Below are 16,900 nucleotides of genomic sequence, written 5' to 3' on the forward strand. Positions count from 1 at the left end.
TCCAGAGATATGAACTAAAAAGTATGAAGGAGTTGGGTCCATTTTCATTTACAAGGATTACAGGAACGAGACTTCATCCAGGCCATCCCTTCTGTTCCACACTTCCTCCCTGAGGACAGTATGGCTTGGGGTCCTTCAGGGGAAAGACATCACACAGTTGCAGATGAACAACAGTGAAATTTGCGTTGGTCGAATTCAAGGGCAGACACACAAGTGTGGCTTTAAGACACATAAAATTACTGCAGTTTTCAACCAAGGCAGAGGAGAACATCACTGTGGAGAACATCAGTGGTAGAACAGCAGCACCTGTGTGCTAACCATCACAGCCAGATCAGGAATTAAGCCCTTGGAGACACATCAAGTGACTATGTTGGCAAGAGCAACGTTTTCAGTAAGGTTTCCCGAAACATGAGACAATTCTCCACAGAGCCTCAGCAATACCATTATGCTGTTATGAACAGCAGAAGAATCAAGTGAATGCCTAAGTCTCATTCAAGCTGCAAAATGCCTTTTAGAAAGGTGCTTAAATGCTCAAATGGCTCGATCTAATAAATAAATGTAAGCTGAGCACTGCCAGTGCTCTGTGCGTTAACACTGCTTCACAGTTAAAGTAAATATACTGGACCTGGGCATACCTACAGTACCACCTTATCTCAAACCTTTGGTCACACTCCCTTTATATTTTAAACACACACCGCTCCAGGATTTGCTAATAAAATTTAGCAAGCAAATGTGGGTGTGTCATCACTAGCATTTTCATCCAATCTCCAAGGAAATACAGTACACTTCTGAACTCGTTTGTACCTTTAAAGTAATATCAAGCTTTGACACAGGTAGGTGTCCAGTAACACCTCACTGGAACAGATAAAAATGGAATAGAATACAGCTAAGATTAGGCTCCACTGCCAGTCAGATGAGTATGCACCTTCAGAGCACACTTTTGTAGAGCTGGAATGCAACTGGGAAGAGTTTCTTTTCAGTTAAAATTAGTCTTCCGTAAATTCTTATTAGGGATTTCTATGGCGCTGACTTGAAGAGGCCAGGACCCTGCAACAATTCCTGCTTGGATGGCCACGCCCGTCACAACTGCCAGGTCAGGATCTACAGAGGTGTTGGGTTCCTTTCCAAAGAAGTCCCGAATAACTTTACGTATTTGGGGAATCCGTGTGGAGCCACCGACTAACACAATTTCATCCACTTCTTCTTTGTGTACGTGGCCATCCTGCAACACTTGTTCAATGGGCACAAGAATCTTCTCGAAAAGGTCTTCATTTAACGTCTCAAACAGCTTCCGAGAGATTTCCATTTCAAACACCACTTCAACAAAGCCGTTCTCTACTTCCGAAGTGTCTCCAAGACTGTTCAGGTCTCTTGTTTTTTCAGAAGGCTCGCCTCTTAGTGCACTGTTTGTTTTCACCTGACTTTTTGGAAGTGCTTTGGTAAGCCTGTTTTCTGGCAGAGTCAGCACCACACTTAGTGTAGCTGCCTCGTGAACAGTCAGATTTAATTTCACTGCTTCCACAGCCTGTCTGAGGCGGTGGATCTCTTCCTTCCGGGTTGGCAGAGAACCGTATGTTTGATGGAGATGATCATACAAATACTGCATCAACCTCTGATTGAAATCCTGTCCTCCAAGTTTGTTGTTACCTGAAAGAGCAGAACAGAAGGCATCAGACACATCACTTTCAAAGCAGCATGCATCTTCTTTACTGGGAGGTGGTGCTCAAGGACCAGAACAATCACACAAGCACAAGAGCTCATAGAGCTGTGAAAACACACAAAATTGTTGTCCCCTGAAGAACAAATGATGCTTAATAATTTTCACTGTTTTGTTTTGACTGAGAACAAGAATTCACTTAGTGGACCTCTGTCTAAATAAATCAGAATGAAGCTGCTGAATCTTTCTTGCTGTTCCACTCTTACTGGACCAAGCAGCAGCAGCTCACATCAAAACCTGCTCATCAAGGGCAAGGCAGACAGTTGGCACTGCACCTCAGCCCTGTCTGCACCCAGGTCATCTGAAAGGCAGTTGTGTACTCACTACAGTCTGACTAAATGTTGCTGCCACTTGCCTCTGTGCTGAGTGATGAATCATCCTGGCACACAGGAATCACAAAACCTGCTTCAGGGCATGCGCATTCCCAAAACCTGCTCTACTGAGCTGGCACCAAACACAAGGCCAGGATGCTCCTCAGCCCCGGTCAACGATTTGTCAAGTATTCCCAGTTTGGACAAAGGTAACAGAAAGATTTGTAATAACTCCAGCCCTGCAAAATCCCGGTCAAAGTAACTGTAATATGCACCAGCACTTTACCTGTGGGCAAAAAAGTTGACAGCCATGGATAAAATGAAACCACAACTTACCCCTTGAGTTAGCCCAAACCTGTGACTTTGTAATCTTGCTGAAACCAGTCACAAACCTAATTCTGCATGAAAAGCAGCAGAGAATGCATTGGGAGAACATTTTGTGACACAGCTGGTAGGTTTTAGAAAGCTCCTCCAATGGCAACTTCATGTGCACCTTTCCTCCCACTCCTTCAGAAACAAAAGCACTTTTCTTACCTGCCATGGCTCGTGTGTAGAACATCCCTCCCATCTTGTTCAACAGAGACACATCCAAAGTTCCTCCACCCAAATCCACCACCAGAACATTAAAGACATCAACTTTGTGGAGTCCGTAAGCCATAGCTGCAGCTGTGGGCTCATTGATTACTCGCAAAACCCTCAGCCCTGCAAAGAGCAGAAACAAGAAGCAACAGTCAGGTACCCTTCAGGAAACTGCAGTTCTCACATCAGAATTACATTTGCCATTACTTTTTGTTTTGTTTTTTTTTTTTTTAATCAGATTCATTTTAAGCAATATGTCAGATCTAAGGGAAGTAGTTTTCTGAGCAGTAATACCCAATGAACTCTTTTCCTTATTTAATCCTAAAGTAGTACTGCTTCAGCATCAGGGCAAAGTCATGAACCACCATTTGCCCAAACGCATTTCTTCCAGACAAATCTTACTAAGGAGCCTTAACTTTATACATTCTGTTTCTGTTATTGTCCAGGGGTGCTCTGTATAGTCTCCCTATTTGGAGATTACCAAAAACTCTATTTTCCCCAAAGTAAAACTTCCTTCTTCCAGCCACCTGTGTCTGCGTTATCCAGCTGCACCTGTTGGGACTCAAGAGTTCTCTGCTGTTCCTCACACTGGATCCATTCTAAGCTTCTCTATCACTGATTCACTGTTTCTAAATCCTCCCCAAAGACCTTGCTGTTAGTGAAAGAGACCTGAAGGTTTCCTAGAAAAACACTGGAATACATCACCTGCGAGGTTAGCTGCCTTAATGGTAGCATTCCGTTGCCTTTCATCAAACTCTGCTGGCACGGACATGACTGCCTTGGAAATGGGCATGCCAAGGTTGGCTTCTGCCATTCTCTTCAGTTTCAGCAGCAGCTGGGAGCCAATCTGCTCTGGAGTGACGTGAAAAGTCCCATTAACTGTCACAGAAAATTCAGCTGATCCGTTGTTGTTGAAAATCTAGAAGGATAAAGCAACGCAAGCCACAAGTGAGAATTCGTTTTTCCCACCCTGCTCCCACCACGTTTTATTTGCCTACAGTGTCTTTAATCTTTAAAAATATAAATGTGCTTTTGCCACTTCATAGATCACATTAACTCCTTGACCTGGAGAATTATACAAAGCATGCCACTTAAGGGGTCCAAGTATAACCAAACAAGTATCCCACTGAACCCCAGTAAGACACATCAAAAGAAATTAAGACCCAGCAACTGTGTAATCCATTTCAACACCACAAAGACAGAAGTGGTGCTTTTTAATCATTAGGTTACCCTACTGATAAAGCTTCCCACCACTTCTTCTTTCTGAAAGGAAGCAAACAGCTTGGTACTGGAACAGCTTCTCTTAACAAGTAAAGAATTCAAAAACTATTTGTAGTACCTGAAAATTGGTCTGTTTTCAGCAAATTTTGCATCGTGTTCAATTAATGCAATACTTTTTTTTAGTAAAAAGTAGCTTTCAAGACCTGCTGCTGGTCCAGTAAGCACTAGAAAAGTGCTAGAGGAAAAAAATGCACTGTAGCAGAGATTTGACTTCTAAACTTTTTTTTTAATCTTTTTTTAGAATTTCAGGGGAGAAGTGAAGTTTCAGCAAAGTAGAGTTAGCATTTCAAGTTGAAATTTATCCTTCCAGAGACAGGGCTGGAAGGTTACCCAGACACACATTTCCTGGTAGGAAAAACAGGGTTTTGTGGAAAACCACTGTCAGCTCTTGTGCAGAGGTACATGACTTCCACAACCATTTCCTTCCCCTCTCTAGGTATCTCTCACAGTTCTCAGGTAGATTTAGCCAAACGGCTCAAGGTCTGACAAATTGATCACCCGTACAAATTTCAAGTGTCACAGAATCACAGAATGGCCTGGGCTGGAAGAGACCATCTTTATGGGCAGGGACACCTCCACTAGACCAGAGTGCTCAGAGCTCCATCCGACCTGGCCCTGAACACTTCCAGGGATGGGGCAGCCACAGCTTCTCTGGGCAACCTGTGCCAGTGCCTCACCACCCTCACAGCAAAGAATTTCTTCCTGATATCTCATCTAAACCTGCTCTTTTCCATTTTGAAACCATTCCCCCTTGTCCTGTCATTACAGGCCCTTGTAAATAGTCTCTCTCCATCTTCCTTGTGGGTTCCCTTCGGGTACTGGAAGACCACAGTTTGGTCACCCCAGAGCCTTCTCTTTCCCAGGATGAACAACCCCAAATCTCTCAGCCTTTCCTCATAGGAGAGGTGCTCCATCCCTCTGATCACCTTGGTGTCCTCCTCTGGACTCGCTCCAACAGGTCCATGTCCTTCCTGTGCTGGGACCCCAGAGCTGGAGGCAGCACTGCAGGTGGGGTCTCACCAGAGCAGAGCAGAGGGGCAGAATCCCCTCCCTCCCCTGCTGCCCACACTGCTTTGGATGCAGCCCAGAACACGGGGGGTTTCTGGGCTCCCAGTGCACATGGCTGGGTCATGGCCAGCCTCTCACCCAAGTCCTTCTCAGCAGGACTGTTCATCCCCTAGCCTGGGCTGTGTCCTACAGCTTCCTGCCTGGAGGGAACCAAAGACGTTGGCTGCTCACCTTGAAGGGATACCTGCTGCTTTCACTTTTCAGTTCTTCCAAAGTGAAGATTTTCCCAATGAATCTCTTGGCATCATATATGGTGTTCTGAGGGTTGGCATCAGCCAGTTCCAGGGCATCATATCCCACAGACACCCCTCTGTCTGTGAAGGAGACCACACTTGGGATGCTGTTGTGCCCATTCTCGTCTGCAATGACCTTCACCTCCCCTATTCCGGGCAGGAAGACGCCAACAGAGCAGTAGGTGGTGCCGAGGTCGATCCCAAGGACTCTGGGGGTGGGCATGGGCAGGTACTGCTGTGCCAGGTAGCTGGCCAACAGGAGAGCCAGAACAGCAGAGCCTGAAACACAGAGTAGTGAGAAACAGGATTACAAGACCTACAGCTCCAAAACCTGTCAGTCAGTGCAAATGACACAGCGTCACACTCTGCACCTCCTGCAGTTCTGTTTCACACACTGGATGGAGCCTGTTCAGCACCCCAATTAGTTTTTAATTTCTTCCAAGGTCACCGGCTAATTCAGGTCTCTTAATTCAACAGAGAGTGGCTGCCAAAAATCTCAGTCATTAAATACTAAACTGATTTTTTTTAAAAAAGAAAGCCCAAGAGAGACAGCAAACCCAAAAATATCAACACACTGTAACGATTCCTTTTCTCTCTGCAGGTTACTCCAGTAACACAGGCTAATTTGTACTTCAAGGGGAGTGCCTACGAATGACCCCAAAAGGACACAGAGTTAATGGGGCTGCACCAAATCCCAGTGAAACAACAAACTTCCAATTCAAACACCTCCTCCAGCTTCACTGAAGTCTGAAAATAAGGAGAAACAAATCCATGCTGACTCATCCTGTTTCAACCAGACCTCCCAAAGAGCATCCTTTCTATGCCTTGAAATCAAGGCTTAAACTCATTCAAGTGCAGAGTAGTTTGCTGTTTGATTGCTTTTGCCTTTAATTTTACTTACAGTCGTCAGGCACAACAGGAAACCCGAAAGTCAAGCAGAAAGTAATGCCTCAGGGGAGGGGAAAAACAAAAAGCACCAACGAAGTTTGGAGAAGAAATTTAAATAGGTTAAATTCCAAAGCATGGCCGAGCTCTTTTTTCCTAGCAGGGAAGGTCTGTCACAGCTGTGCTTCAAACAGACCCGTCAGAAAGCCCTGGTTTGGTCTGGGCTGTGAATTTCTGAGCCAGGCACCACCGAGCACTTTGGCTTTCACAGAATTTCCAAACGGGTCACGCTGGAAGGGACTACAGTGGGTCACCCGGTCCAAGCTCCCTGCTCGGCAGGGTCATCCCAGAGCACACGGTGATGTGTTCCAGAGCTCGGGTGGACCTTCCCGTGCATCAGTTTCTCCCGCTGTCTCTTGTCCTATGGCTCGGCACCACCGGGCAGAGCCCGGTCCATGCCCTGACACCTCCCTGCAGACCTTGGTGAGTTCCCCTCCCAGTCGTCTCTTGTCCAGGCTGAACAGAGACAGCTCCCTCAGCCTTTCCTCCAGTCCCTTAATCACCTTCGTCCCCTCCAGGACCTGGACTCCCTCCAGGAGCTCCGCGCCCCTCCCGTACCGAGGAGCCCAGAACTAGGCGCAACTGAACGCACCGAGCACGGCAAGCCCGCACCGCCCTGGAGAGGCAGCCCGGGGCGATACCGCGGGCAGAGAGACGCGAGAGCCCCATCGAATCCCCCACGAACCCCCCAAAGGCGTCCCCGCCTCACCCAGCACCGCCATCTGCCCCGCCATGGCTGCCCGCGGCCGCTGACGGCTGCTTCCGGGACGCGCGGGGCCTGCCGGGAACGGTAGTACGCACGCACCCGCCCGCCCTTCTCACGCCGCTCTACTGCGGGGAGAGCGAACCACAGCTCCCAGCGCGCACCGCGGCGCCGCCGGTTCCGGCGGGTACCGGCCAATAGGCGCCACCCATTAGCAGGGGGAGGGCGGGCGGCGGCGGGGTCGCACATGCGCATCTCCGGCGGGGCTCTGGCGGGGCTGCTGGGAGCGGTAGTTCCGCGCCGCCGCCGCCATGTTGCCCTGGCGCCCTCCCGCCGGCGAGCGGCGGCAGAGACCGCGGGTGTGGCGCTGCCGAGTGAACACGGCAACCCGTTAATAAACGCGGCAACCCGCTAATAAACACGGCTAAAACAGGCGTTGTTGTTTTCCCGACTGAAAGGGGGGGGGGATTTGTTCATACCCTTTGTGTGTGATCAGTCTGTGCCTGACCTGTCCGTCCCACCCCGTCAGGGGCACCCTTCACTGGATCGGCGGCGCTTCCACTGAACCAGCCAGGGTCACACACCAAACAGAGAGCCCACCCGGGTCTCCACACCTTTACCCACTGCCAGCACCCCTAAAGGATTCACATTAACATCTTATGCGATAAGTCTGTTTATTAACGTGGTTGTGACAGGTTAAGGTTCGGGCATTGCTGGTGACAGGATCTGACCACAAAAAACATACTCAAGGCAATATACTAATTCAAGGCAATATACAGACAAGTTCTAATCCCTAAAAATTAGCTTGAGATAACCATTCAGCACACACAGAGCACAGTTCCTACCCAATAGGTGTCCCTGTAAGGGAGAAGAGAGGCTCAGCTCGTCGACTGATCCCAGAAGGTGTGATGGAGTCTTCCCTAAATTCTTCCCATTCTTAACTTACTTTTATACTATTTCTTTACATTTGGGTGGAGGTTGAGTGACTTTAGCCGTGCATTCTCAGTCAGAAATGATTGTACGTTGGGGATGGATATCTCAGTATAGGACCCTTGGGAGGGGGACATGTGTCAGTCTAAGGAGAGGGATTTTGCCATGGTTGCTCAACTCAACAGCAGGACATCTTCCTTTATTTCCCTTGGTTTTCAGCTGCTGTGCAGCTTATCAGCTAGAAAGTTCCCTCCTCTGCACGGGTTTCGACAGAGCCTGGCCGCGGTGTCTCCACTCTGCTCCACCCTGCAATTATTCCCCCTTGGACTGTACTGTGTGTGGGAGGTCGGGTGTGCTGACGGAGCTCCAGCCAGGGAGTAGCAAACATATTTTCCCTTATGGTTTCCAAACCATTATCTTTTTGGCCCCAGCCATCCTCCCACACTGACATTCCTATTTCAGAGCTGAGGCCAGGTGAGCATCTGCCGTGCCCATTCAGGGCAGTCACCGGGCTCAGCTGCCGCACACAGGGGGTGATGTGGAAAAGCTCCGGGTGCTGTGTTGGTGGACAAGGAAACCCCTGCTCAGGGACCTGACCTTTACTCCCAGGGCCTGTCCCGGGACCCGGGAAGGGCTTTTAATCCAACATGTAAAGCAGTGGCAGAGCACTTGTGTTTCATCTGTTGCTGTTCCCAATGTAGGGACTCTCTAAATGAGGACAAGAGTCAGGTTTAGAAAGGAGACATTGTTCACTCTGTATAGTGGTCAAGGTGGAGGTTTTCCACATATCAAGCACACTGATTCTCAAAACTTTATATATATATATACATTTTAGCAAACAAAGACATCACAGGTCATTGGCTTCAAGTTACCTAGTTCTCTTAATAATTAGTATTCTACCTCCTATTGGTTAAATTATTCTCTTATTTCCTATGCTAATTAGTCCACAGGCAATGGTTCAACAGTGAGACAGCCATGGCAGTTTTTATCTCTTTGTGTCAATGGTGAGGGAAGATTTCCTTCTTGCCCACCTGACATTTAGACACATAAGGAGAATGCAGGTGCAACCTGCTCCTCAAATGCCTCCTGGAGGAGCAAAAGTGGTAATCGCTCCAAGAAATACAATGTCAAGTACAATGTAGGTTTTCTTCTTGTCAGCTGCCTCTCTCCTATGCTCTACTCTCATAAGCAGCAAAGGATTTTCAGGCTGTTCTGTATCAGGTTTCTGTTTCAGGCAGATATTAATTTAATGTAGTTTAATATACATGCTTTTTATTAGAAAATATTGGTAAATGAATAGCTGTTAGCAGATAGTATAGTGGGAGAAAAGTTAGAGTAAGTTCCATTGCAGTTGCCATCTTTACCACCTCTGTTTCTCCTAAGTGATGGAAAGACACATAACCCAAAAGTAATTCCCAGGAGCTTACTTCTTAAAAGCTTCTTCTATATGCAAAAAAGTGGCACCACTTTAACTTAACAGGGTAAAAGGTATGCATCCTCCACTTACGGTTAACGCAGTTATACTGATGTTATGCTTCATTCTCAGCATGAGAAGGTGGAAACTCTGTGGTAAGGGAAGAGGAGGTTAAGCCATTCTGCCTCCTTAATGACTCATGATCTGACTGTTCTCTAATTACATAGGTAACTAATTTCTATTCCATAAGTAAGAGGTGCATACTATAATCATGTTTCTTGAAGTTGGGACCATTGTAATTATGCTCATTCTCAAGCGTAAACTTGTAAACATTGTTTACAGTATTTATTGACTCATATAACTCATGAGCAGGCACTTTGTGTTTCGTGCAACTCTCTGTGGTGATCAGAAAAAAAGTTTAGTATAAACAGGGCATACAATCAAACTGGATTTTGTTCATAATTTTGATATTTAACAGCAAGCTTTTTTAATACATAGGGGCCATCTGAAATATCATGTGGCAGAGTGCAGATAGGTAGGGATGTTTTTTAAAAAATACTAATACAAAGCCTCATTTCAGAGATTTTTTTCCTTTTCTAAAGCTTAGGCTAGGCTTTGGGTTCTGTCCTTGAGGATAAACCTCTGAAAGACATCAGGATCACTTGATCCTAACTGAAGGACAGAACTCAAATGCCCTCTCCTATATAGTTTCCATTCTGTTTCTCCAAAGGAAAGCTGCTTAATGAATTCAGCGTATCAGTCAAGGCCTCCCCACCTGACTGACTCCCTGGAGGCCTCTGGCTGTTCCCTCCAGGATTACACAGCATGGGCCACCTGCCTGGGAGTCAAATCAAGGAGAGCATCTCAGCAGGCTTTCTGCCCTGCAGCAGAAACTTCTTCAGAAGCCACTGACTTCCCTGCACATCTGTTTTGGGCTTTAAAGTAGTTTGAAGGCTCAGTCCAGGATGCATAGTCTGTAGTCCCTTGAAGACAACATTTGGTCTTCAGTACCTAAGTTTATATGAATTCCAGAAGTGCCTAATTTTTTTTTTCCTCCACATCTTCTCCACGACCTGTTAGGACCTGCTCATGGATGCTCCTGGACTCTGCACAGAGATGTCAGACTTCTCTTGCATCTGCACAGTTGGCAGAACTAATCCTAGTGAGCTTGTCCTTGTGTTCTTGGGCATTACCACAGTGTCTTCTGCATCAGCTTCTTTTACCCACCCTCACAGAGCTTTCATTCATGAGAGTGAGGCCTGTTTCTGTTTTCCTCTGTTATCTGAGACAGTGCTACACCCACCTTGGGTTGTTCAGGATCAGAAGGGAACATTCAGCGTTTCTGGAGAAAATGGCTTGATTTTGCACGGAATAATTGAATATTCATTGGTCAATAGAAGGGGAGGCTTATTTGACTGGGAGGGGAAAGCTATGGGTAGCCCCTGCCCCGCAGACTGCCTCATGGGGAAAACATAAATGTGGTTAAGGGCAGACAGTGGAAGGCTGGTCTTTTTTCCTGAAACAATGTGCTTTATCCAGTTCCCTGTAACAGCAGGCAAGGCACATACACCCATGTTGAGCATCCTGGCCTGAGGGTGAGCAATGCAAGTTCAGACCCATAAAAATGCTTTGAAAAACCCAACCTCTGTGATAAAACTGAGTGAGGGTGAGAGAGGTGCTGCAGTGATGCTACCTGATAGTCTGAGCAGCCTCTGCTGCCTGCTGGTTTGGATACCTGGGCTGTGCCAGCTGTGCCACATCCACTGGCCCTTGGCCACCACCCGCCAGGCCCTCAACACTCGCCTACCACTGGCTTGAGTGTAACGGGGGCATGCAGCTGACTCCCTCGGAGGGTCTCAGCCAAATGCTTGTTTATCCTGCTTAGTGCATCTGTTCACTCTGGTAGTAAGCTGTTTATAACATTTCAAACGGTTTTCAGGGATTAATTTCCTTCAAGGGGCTGTTCTTTTCCCCTGGTGCTTTGATAGGTGGAGGTAAACATGTTTTTGTCTGCAAGTAGCTTGAGGGAGAGAGTTGTTCTTACAATGCAAGAGCAGAGAGGCTGGTTTTAAAACGGTTTCCCATCAGATGTGAACTGGTGTCTGCAGGAAAAATCCTGCTACACTGGGGAGTATTGCTCAAACTGCAGACCTGTGATGTGCTAAACACAGTTCAAGCATTCAGTGTGCGTGGAATCAAATACAGCTTGTTTTCATTTTGTAGGATGCTTTGCATCGGCTCTATCCTCACACTTGGAGGAAAGGGAATTGAGTTTGCAAAACATCCTCTTTCCTGCTGTTATACAAAACTGGACTTCCTCTTTCTAGGGTTTTCTCAGTGAATGCTTTCTGCACCATCTCAATCATCCCAAAGCCAGTGTCTAAAGTGAAACACAGGGTGCTGGGATATGGTCAAAGCACAGTGTGATCCCAGCAACCCAGTAGGATCAAACTGTGCTTTCCCACTGCAAAGGAGGAAGGGAGAGAGGGATTTGGATCCACTTTGGAGGTGGGGAGTGGAGTCAAGGTCTCTCTGAGAAGGGTGGTGATTGGTGCTAGGAATTTAGAAGATGCCTAAACCTGAAACCTCATTTTCAGTTTTTAACTTAGGTAATAGTAGGTTCTTAGCCTTAGCGCAATCACATTGTCAAAATTAAAGAGTTCACTGATGGTTTCTTTCCCTAATTAAAAAACATTGATCTTCCTTTACTGTATACGGTTGGGAAAGGGAAGGATTTCGGCTGTGCCCAGCCTTCCTCTGACAGACAGTTCAATGTCAGGCAGCTAGAAGAGGAGCATAACCTTCAATTTAGATGCAAAAGTTTCCATTTAAATTCCAGCACATAGCCTGAAGATTTCTGGCTCCCGTTGAGTGGCTGACTGGCCATCTCTGGGCAGGTGTGTGCTGAATTCTTCATTAGCCAGAGACCCACTCCCCAGGCGGAGGCAGCAGGAGCAGCTTGGGGCTGTTCCTGGGATCTGCAGCCCCAGAGAGCACAAGGAGTAAGAGGAGTGTGAGAAGCTCCCAGCAGATGTCTCTGCCATGCAGCAATGCTTCTCCAAAACGCTTTCAGTGTATGACAGATACCTGCAGATTCATATAAAGCATATTAACCTTTTGCAATAGTTATCTAAAGTCTTGTAAAGGCGTAAGTCATGAAAATGGTGCCTCATTTTTCATTACAGTTTATTTAATTGCTTTAACATACCCATTTCGCTGAACCTCCGTGAAATAATTTTGAGGTTAACAATGAAATTATTATTTCCCCTTTCACGAATACAGTTGCAGTGATACCAGTATAATGTAACCCAATAGATGTTCAGGAAAAACAGTCTGGAAGAGAAATGAGATTTTCATGGGTGTCTCTGCCACATCTCTACTTGAATTTCAGTTGGTTTGCGTGCTGATACAGATTTCTGTGGTATGAATAGTAATAATAATAATAATAATAATAATAATAATAATAATAATAATAACCCAGAACTTGTATTGAAGATACAAAGCATTTTGGCAGCTGTGAGATTGGCTGAATTCTCCCCAGCCACGGCAGCCTGGGTTAGTGGGGCTGAATCGTGTCTCAGCTTGGATTTGTGCTGATGTCTGGAACACCTTCTGCTCATCTCGGGTGTCCTCTGTGGAATCAGGGAGAATGGTGCTGTGGGGGGTGACAGGAAAACTGATTGCTGGTACAACTGTTTGCAGCACTTCGTGGTACAAGGTGCTGCAGAGTGCAAGCTATAGCACAAGGAGGATGGGATGGCTGGGAGTCTCATCATCTACACGAATCATGACAGTGATAATGATAATGAACAAGAGTCCCAGCAGTCTCCCAAGAGGCCATTTTCTCATTCACATTGTTACTGTGCATATGAAATCCATACAGATGTCAGTCAGGCTTGTCAATTTTGTCTATTATAAACGACAACAAAAGGACAAACAGAAGAATGCACTCAAATGTGGCTTCCTTAACAGTGAGCTCCCCAGGGAAAGGAGGTTTTGTGACATGTTTGGATAGAAAAAAGTCCTACTTTTCTTTTTTTTTTTTTGTGTAGTACAGAGGATGAAGTATCAGACTATGTATTTTACATTTGTCCTTTTCCTGAAGGTATCACCTGCAGTACTTCAGTGGGTTTGTGCACTGGATAAGAACTTTTGGGCCTTTACAGTGAATCTTTTGACTGTCCAGTTATCACTTTGAAGTAGTCTTAGGGTACTTCAGGAGCAACTATGCTATGATTATTTTCCTAGTCTCTGGCCCAAATTATTTCTAATCCAAGTATACAGGAGAAATAATAGTTTAGAACATGTATTCCTCTTTACACAGTGTGAAGCAGAGGAACACAGAATATCAGTGACTCCAGAATAGATAACAAGCCTGGAGGGCCAATGCAGTTTAAAGCAAGATGTCTCAAGCACCATTTCAGAGAGCTCACAACATCATCAGCCTTCTTCCATTATTTTATGGACAGGAATTTGTATTGAGGAGGAGCAGCACAGATCTGATGGGATACATGTGTCCTTATTTGTCATTGCTGTTTGGGCAAAGTGGTAGTGGCATTTGCAAATGGTCTTTAGAGTACATATCTGTCCTGCAGGAACCAGAGTTGCAATTATTGTATAAATAGCCAGCATACTTCAGTTTAATGGGTATGTAGTTCAAATGCAATGAAGACATGAGCAAGATCATCCAGCATTATACAAACTCAGTTTAATTTCTGAGTGTGGTATACGTGAAACCAATAGCACTTGACAGCACATCCCACCATGCTTCTTTCATGCTCTGGTCGGTCTGAAATAGGGAGAGAAGTGTTGAGAACACAAGAAGAAGAAAACTGTGTCATCATCAGCCTAAGTCAAGGTCCTTAGTGTTGCTTTGTACCTTCCCAGAACCTCTGGTCAATTGGCATCCACTTCACATTAGTTGTTCCCTGTGCCAAGGCTTGCAATGTACCTGGAGGGCTCTTAAACCTATTTCTGACAATATTGATGGAATCATTCCGACATTAGTCAGATTACCCTTACAAGACAAGCAAAGATGTTGGCCACAGAATGTCTTCTTTTCTCAGCATCACTCCTCCGTGCACTGTCGTGTGAGTAGCAAGTGTCTGTTTCGCCTGGAGAGAAGTTTGTTGGAAGCAGATACTGTAAAGTTAGAGCCATTCCAGAAGAAGTATGCACTGCTAGAGAAGATGATCCATCCACAGAAGCATAAATTAGTCTTTCTGTGCAATCACAATAAAATAAAAGCCCGATGCCAGCTTTGTCTCTCTTTCTTGAATGATTGCACTGTGTGTAGGTCTGCTGGACTGTATCAATACCTTCATGCAGCAAATAATTCATTGCCATGCTTTTGGCTCAGTCCTGCTGCTCAGCTATGCAAGTGCTTGAAAAATCAGCTATTGCTTATGCACAGCCCAGCACAGTTGTAGACTTTACAAGATATGTGAAATCTGCGTGCCAGCAGATTTGTGGGCACTGAGCCCTTAAGCTTCAGAATATTTTTACCAAATACAAAATACTGATAAAAATGCAACAGTATGTTTGTGTCGTGGTTCTAAGAAACATTTCTGACTGTGTGCAAACAGTCTCATTGGGCAGGGCTGCTTTTTTTTTTTTTTTCTTTTCATAGCACATGGCACAAAGGGCGCTGGTGCTGTTGGCATGCTGAGGTGCTCCCACGGTGCTCATAATTGCAATTAAACCTCAGTGTGAGGGAGGGATTTCACAGTCTCAGAAAGACGTAGTAGAAGTATATTAATTTCTGCTGAATTTTTGGGACAGAGAATGCATCTCTTCATATGTTCTGGAGAAGCCCCAAATGTTTCCCATCTCAGTATAATAGCTCTTTTCTTGCTGTCAGTCAGGCCCAAAGTGAGCAGAGCTGACAGATGTCGATTCTTTCAGATTTCTCCTTTCCTAAGGACCTTGAGAGTGTCAGCTGCTGTAACAACAAACTCACTCCTTTTTATTTTTTTTTTCATACCTGTTTACTCTCACTGTAGCTGTCCCCTCTCTCACAAGGAGATGAAGATTCAGTTCATATCATATAACGTCAATACTTTACCCTCACTTTGCTGAAAAGGATCCAAGGAAGGATATAACATACTACCTGTCCTTCTCTATCTGCTGTTTACTGGAGTAACCATCTTCCACGCCTTCACTTCAGAAGCAGTTGGGTATGACAGAAGAACTGTAGGATAGATACAGATGCCACACATTTACAATACCTGCAATATCCATCTCAGCAAAATAAACCAAAACCAAATCATGAAATAAGGGTTTTTCAATTTCAGTGTTAATGAATAAACCAAATTTAAATATGTCAGCATCCTTGTTGCTCTTACATTAATTTAAAGCAAAACAATTTTTGGATATCATATTGTGTATGGACATGATTACTAATTTGCAGTTTTTTGAAGCTGGATTACACATTCTGGCTCAATATGTGGAAAATATGGGATGTCCAGAGAGTTCCAAGGGGTATGTGATTGGGAGCCAAATAGTTAAACCTCTTTGGTAATTTGATTTTGTACAGTGGATCTGCCATATCATAACATTGAGTTGACTGTTATCTGCAGTCACTGAAGGCTAGTAATTTACTACCATTATGTTTCTTCTTTCTGATTTCTGTGTGTGGTTGAGAATTCTATGGAGAAGCCTCTTTCTATGTGACTTTTATATATTTTAGTTTTGAATCGCATGGCCCTAAAAGCTGACCAGGATAGACAAGTAAAGCTTTTTTTATATACATATATTTATAAGACAAAAAGCTTTATTAACCTTTCCCCAGTTCTCAGAACTCTTTTTTTTTTTTTTTTTTTTTTTTAGTTCAGATTGATAGATTTTTAGCTCAAATATGTGATAAACAGTAGCAGAGCTCTTCCTGTAAAAGGCAGTCCTGTGAAAAATGCAGTTTAGTTTGCAGCCTGCGATAATGAGATAATTCACGGAGGGCCTGTCAGGAAAATCAGCTTGCCATCTCTATGCCATTTTTAAACAATGTGTATTATCTATCTTTTTTGCCCTCCACTTTTGACAGAAACAAGAAGCTTTCTCTATCCTATACTCAAGGATGGCAATGGAAGCAGGGGGAAAAAAAGGACTTTTCTTTTCATACTCAAACATTGTGACTGACTTGAAGGAAGTGATTACTGTTGGGAAACAGATCCACACCTCTGCTCCTCCAGCTGGTGACCTCCACCCAGCTGGGTGCTTTGTAGCCTCCCCTGTACCCATGCTGTGTGGCATCACTGGCTTTTCCAGCTCGTGGAGCATCAGCAGAGCTCTACACACGGAACATGGTGAACCATGTGTCCCTCTGGGGGAAGCGCAGAGTCCACTAATGCCATCTGGGAGCACAGCCTTTCAGCAGTTAACCAAAAAGTCCATTCCAAACCCATCTATGCAACAATATTTAGTGCTAAACAAAACTGAGAAAATTGGGATTGGGGAGAAGGCTGTTCATGGTGAAAGAAAAAGCCTGGATTTGTTGGATAGTGCTTTAAGCAACCAAACTGGTGGGTTCAACCTGCTTTCACCACTGTTATGCATTTTGAGTGTCTATTTTCCAGCTTTTATTTTTCAATATAGAATAAATGGTTTGCCTGCAATTTCATTTAAGTTATTCTATGTGACTATAACATTCTACTTGTCTATCTGAGCGGACTCTGTTCCGTCTGAATGGCAAAATGGATAGAGGATCTCAGTAGTTTGAGAAGG

At 45.1% G+C, this 16,900-nt stretch overlaps 1 protein-coding gene across 1 annotated transcript; it reads right to left on the minus strand.

Annotated features, from left to right (window-relative positions):
- Positions 1–786: 786 nt before the first annotated feature.
- Positions 787–6,871, minus strand: HSPA13 (heat shock protein family A (Hsp70) member 13). Its single transcript, XM_050333803.1, has 5 exons — positions 6,844–6,871; positions 5,128–5,468; positions 3,313–3,526; positions 2,563–2,730; positions 787–1,647 (listed from the first exon to the last, which is right to left on the minus strand). Exons 1-5 carry the CDS (start codon positions 6,866–6,868, stop codon positions 977–979), a joined length of 1,419 nt encoding a protein of 472 aa, XP_050189760.1. The 5' UTR covers positions 6,869–6,871; the 3' UTR covers positions 787–976.
- Between the last annotated feature and the right edge of the window lie 10,029 nt (positions 6,872–16,900).

Source organism: Myiozetetes cayanensis, unplaced genomic scaffold (assembly GCF_022539395.1).
Source record: "Myiozetetes cayanensis isolate MyiCay16 unplaced genomic scaffold, myiCay2020 scf5-8, whole genome shotgun sequence".
Taxonomy (NCBI): domain Eukaryota; kingdom Metazoa; phylum Chordata; class Aves; order Passeriformes; family Tyrannidae; genus Myiozetetes; species Myiozetetes cayanensis.